General features: G+C 44.7%; 1 protein-coding gene across 1 annotated transcript; it reads left to right on the forward strand.

The window, feature by feature from the left end:
• Positions 1 to 3841, forward strand: LOC134201663 (uncharacterized). Its single transcript, XM_062676906.1, has 3 exons — positions 1 to 1027; positions 1767 to 2959; positions 3761 to 3841. Exons 1-3 carry the CDS (start codon positions 1 to 3, stop codon positions 3839 to 3841), a joined length of 2301 nt encoding a protein of 766 aa, XP_062532890.1.
• Positions 3842 to 4227: the final 386 nt, after the last annotated feature.

Here is a 4227-nt window from a genome sequence, read left to right on the forward strand (position 1 = left end):
ATGACTCGACTTGAACGGCTACCCCAAGTGGCTAAAGTCATGAAGGAATACAACATTCACATTCTTGGATTGAGTGAGACGAGATGGAACGGTTTTGGAGAAACGCAATGTGATTTTGGATACTCGTTATTGTACAGTGGTAAGGAAGAGGATGCGACCCGAGAGTATGGCGTGGGTTTGCTGCTAAGCCGCAGCGCTAAAAGTAGCTTACTCTCTTGGAAGCCAGTCTCGGAACGAATAATATGCGCCAGATTTTCGACACGAGTACGGAAGGTGACGGTGATACAATGCTACGCTCCCACTAACTCTGCTTCGACCGATGTAAAGTCACAATTCTACGAACAGCTGGGGCATACACTCAAAGGCATCAAGAAACAAGATATCGTGATTCTCATGGGCGACATAAATGCGAAGATGGGAAATGACAATGTAGACCGCGAATATTACATGGGACAATATGGGGCAACCGGAACTATTAACGAAAACGGAGAACTTTTCGGTGATCATGGTCTAGTTATTGGAGGTACCCTATTTAAGCATAAGGAATGTCATAAAGTTACTTGGATATCACCGGACGGAAAGACAAAGAACCAAATCGATCACGTAGCTATCAGTAAGACATGGCGCTCTTCTCTTCTTGATGTGCGAAATAAGCGTGGCGCAGACATTGACAGTGATCACCATCTGGTGGTAGCGGAAGTTCGTCTTAAAATAGCAGTTCCCCACAGAAAGCCAGATAAAGCAGCTAGAAAATTTAATATCCGAAAACTGGAAGATAGCAATTGCCGAGAGAAGTTCGGCTTATCTCTCAAAAATAGTTTCGAGCTGCTTAAGGAAATAGAGGATGAGCAGATGGACGAGACGTGGGACCGCATACGTGGTGCTTATAATAAAGCTGCTAAGGAAGTATTGGGGTATACCAATACAAAGCAAGAACCTTGGATGTCAGCAGAGCTTTGGGCAGCCATTGAGAAGAGGCAACTTTTGAACACTCCGATTTTAGGCTCCCCTTCAGATGCTATGTTGCGTCGGGAATACTCATCCATGCGAAGTCGTCGTGGCCTAAGGGATAAGACGTCCGGTGCATTCGTGTTGAGCGATGCGCCGGTGTTCGAATCTCAGGCGGGTACCAATTTTTCTAATGAAATATGTACTCGGCAAATGTTCACGATTGACTTCCACGGTGAAGGAATAACATCGTGTAATAAAATTGAAACCCGCAAAATTATAATTTGCGTAATTACTGGTGGTAGGACCTCTTGTGAGTCCGCACGGGTAGGTACCACCGCCCTGCCTATTTCTGCCGTGAAGCAGTAATGCGTTTCGGTTTGAAGGGTGGGGTAGCCGTTGTAACTATACTGAGACCTTACAACTTATATCTCAAGGTGGGTGGCGCATTTACGTTGTAGATGTCTATGGGCTCCAGTAACCACTTAACAACAGGTGGGCTGTGAGCTCGTCCACCCATCTAAGCAATAAAAAAAAAAAAAAAAAAAAAATGCGATTAGTAATTAGAAAGCTGGCTAGGAGAGATCAGCGAAATGCAATCGATGAGCTAGCAGACCGAGCAAAATTGGCAGCCAAGAGGTAAGATATGAAAGAGCTTTACGATGTCACCAAGCGGATAATAAACAAAAAACATCATCCACGGAAAAAACCACTGAAAGACTACTCGGGTCAGCTACTATGTACCATGGAAGAGCACCTCGTGCGATGGACGGAACACTTTACTAAGTTGCTGTCCAAATGTCAGTCCCAACCCACAGACGGAATATCAGTACCCGACTTGCCTTTGGATATACCTATTGCACCGCCCACCTTTAATGAAATAGTAAAGGCAATTAAACAGCTGAAACCAGGTAAGGCCCCCGGTATTGACAATATCAATGCCGAAATGCTGAAGGCTGATGCACCGAGATCTGCAAGCTTGCTATATCCGCTCATCGTAAGGATTTGGGAGACTGAGCAAATACCGTCTCAATGGAAGCAGAGACTACTCGTGAAAGTTCCGAAGAAGGGCGATTTGTCTTCTTGTGACAACTGGAGTGGCATTACACTTCTTCCTTGCGCAGCAAAGGTCTTGGCTAGATTACTTCTAAACCGGATGTCCAAAAAGATCACTGGAACTCTTCGGGAGGAGCAAGCAGGTTTCTTACCGGGCCGATCATGCACAGACCATACAAACACTCTTCGCATCCTCATAGAACAAAGTGTTGAATGGCAGACTGAAATGATTCTTACGTTTGTAGACTTTGAGAAAGCGTTTGACACTGTACAGTGGAGCAAAATGTGGGCCTGCTTAAAACAAAGAGGTATACCAAATAAAATCATTGGTATAATCCAGGCCTTATACAGAGGTAGTACATGTAGAGTCGTGCATGACCAAGTCCTGGGAGCCCCTATTGAGATGACAGCGGGTGTTAAGCAGGGCTGTCTCCTGTCTCCGTTACTATTCATTATGTTACTGGATGACATAATGCGGGAAGTGGTGACGACACCTCGGGGCATTGAATGGAGCGAAAATATCTTGGAAGACCTTCACTATGCAGATGACATAGTGTTGATGACGCCGACTTTGGATCAAATGCAAGCAAAACTTGAAGACCTCCGTATATCTGCGGAGAAAAGAGGCTTGCGTATCAATACCAACAAAACTGTCGACATGCGAGTAATGTCAAAAAACACTACTCCCCTAAAGCTCCAAGACTGTGTGTTGAAGTCAGCACAGAAGTTTACATATCTGGGGAGTTCCATATCAAATCAGGGTGGTTCGGACGAAGATATAGAGATACGAATTAGGAAAGCCAGGGGTGCTTTCGCGCAGTTGAAACCAGTCTGGGAGTCAAGTGTCATGACTCGTCGGATCAAGCTGACCCTGTTCGACTCCATTGTCAAGAGTGTTCTCCTGTTCGGATGTGAGACCTGGAGAGTGACCAAGACACTCACGAACCGACTGCAGGTATTTGTAAATAAGTGCTTGAGGTCGATACTCTGCATATTCTGGCCAGTCACTATCTCTAATAAAGACCTTTGGACTAAATGCGACCAAAATCCCATCACGCAAGACATTGCTCATCGGAAATGGCGTTGGATAGGACACACTCTACGGTGCAGCGGAGTCAACGCAGCATCAATCGCGTTTGAGTGGCAACCGCTTGGCAGGAGAAGACCTGGTCGCCCTTTACACACTTGGCGACGCACCGTAGAGAGTGAGATGAGGACTGCCAACGTGACCTGGAGTGATGTCAAAGAGCAAGCGCAAGACAGAGTAAAGGGGAGACAACTTGTGAGGGCCCTATGTACCAGCGGGGTACCCTAGGACTACAATACATACAAGTGTAGTGTCAATGTGTAATTCAAGATTTTTGACGTCTTGGCTAAAGGGGATGATTATATCATTGAAAACAACAATTACTGATTTTACTCATATTTCGATGGCTATCAACAATTATCGCTTGGCATTTGGTAGGATTCACCGCCAGACCAAACCTATCGGACCAATTTTTGATTGATTTTAAATCATGGTTTAATTTGGTAATAGTGTCCGATACGTGATCAACATCGGTTTGTGCATTCAGTTGTAGATCATCGGCGTAAAGATGAAATGCACACCGTAGCTCAGGGGTGAGAAAATTTATAAAAATTGAAAACAAGAGAGCAGAGAGGACACCGCCTTGTGGGACCCCAGATTCAAGATTACACCAGTTTGATGAGAATTAGTCATTACGAACAGATTGCTGACGCCCCTTAACCCATCCAGGAAGAGAACCAATCCAACGCCCCTTTTGAGACGTTGAGATGGGAGAGGATGGAAAGAAGGATATCGGACAAACGGTGTTAAACGCGTTTGAGAAATCAACCAAAACTAGTATAGTGATTTTGGATTATTCCAAACCCACCCTGATATCACTTGTCACTTTCAGAAGCGCGGAAATGATACTGTGGCCTGGTCTAAGCCCAGATTGAAAAGGGCTAGTGAGGGAATTATTAAATATATATCGAGAAAGCTGCTTGTAGGCTCACACACACATGCTTAATAACGTACGTGGCGTGTTACCTGGCTACGTAATGCAAGGTGTCATCTTCACCATTCCATGCTTGTGGAAAAAATATATTGGGACGACAGTCCAGTTGTAACGGTCATACAGCGAACACAGTTCCACTTAGATAGCTATAATAAAACTGTATGTACCTATTGTATTTTCCGTAAATATATAAGTTGTGAGT

This window comes from Bombyx mori, chromosome W (assembly GCF_030269925.1).
Source record: "Bombyx mori chromosome W, ASM3026992v2".
NCBI lineage: Eukaryota > Metazoa > Arthropoda > Insecta > Lepidoptera > Bombycidae > Bombyx > Bombyx mori.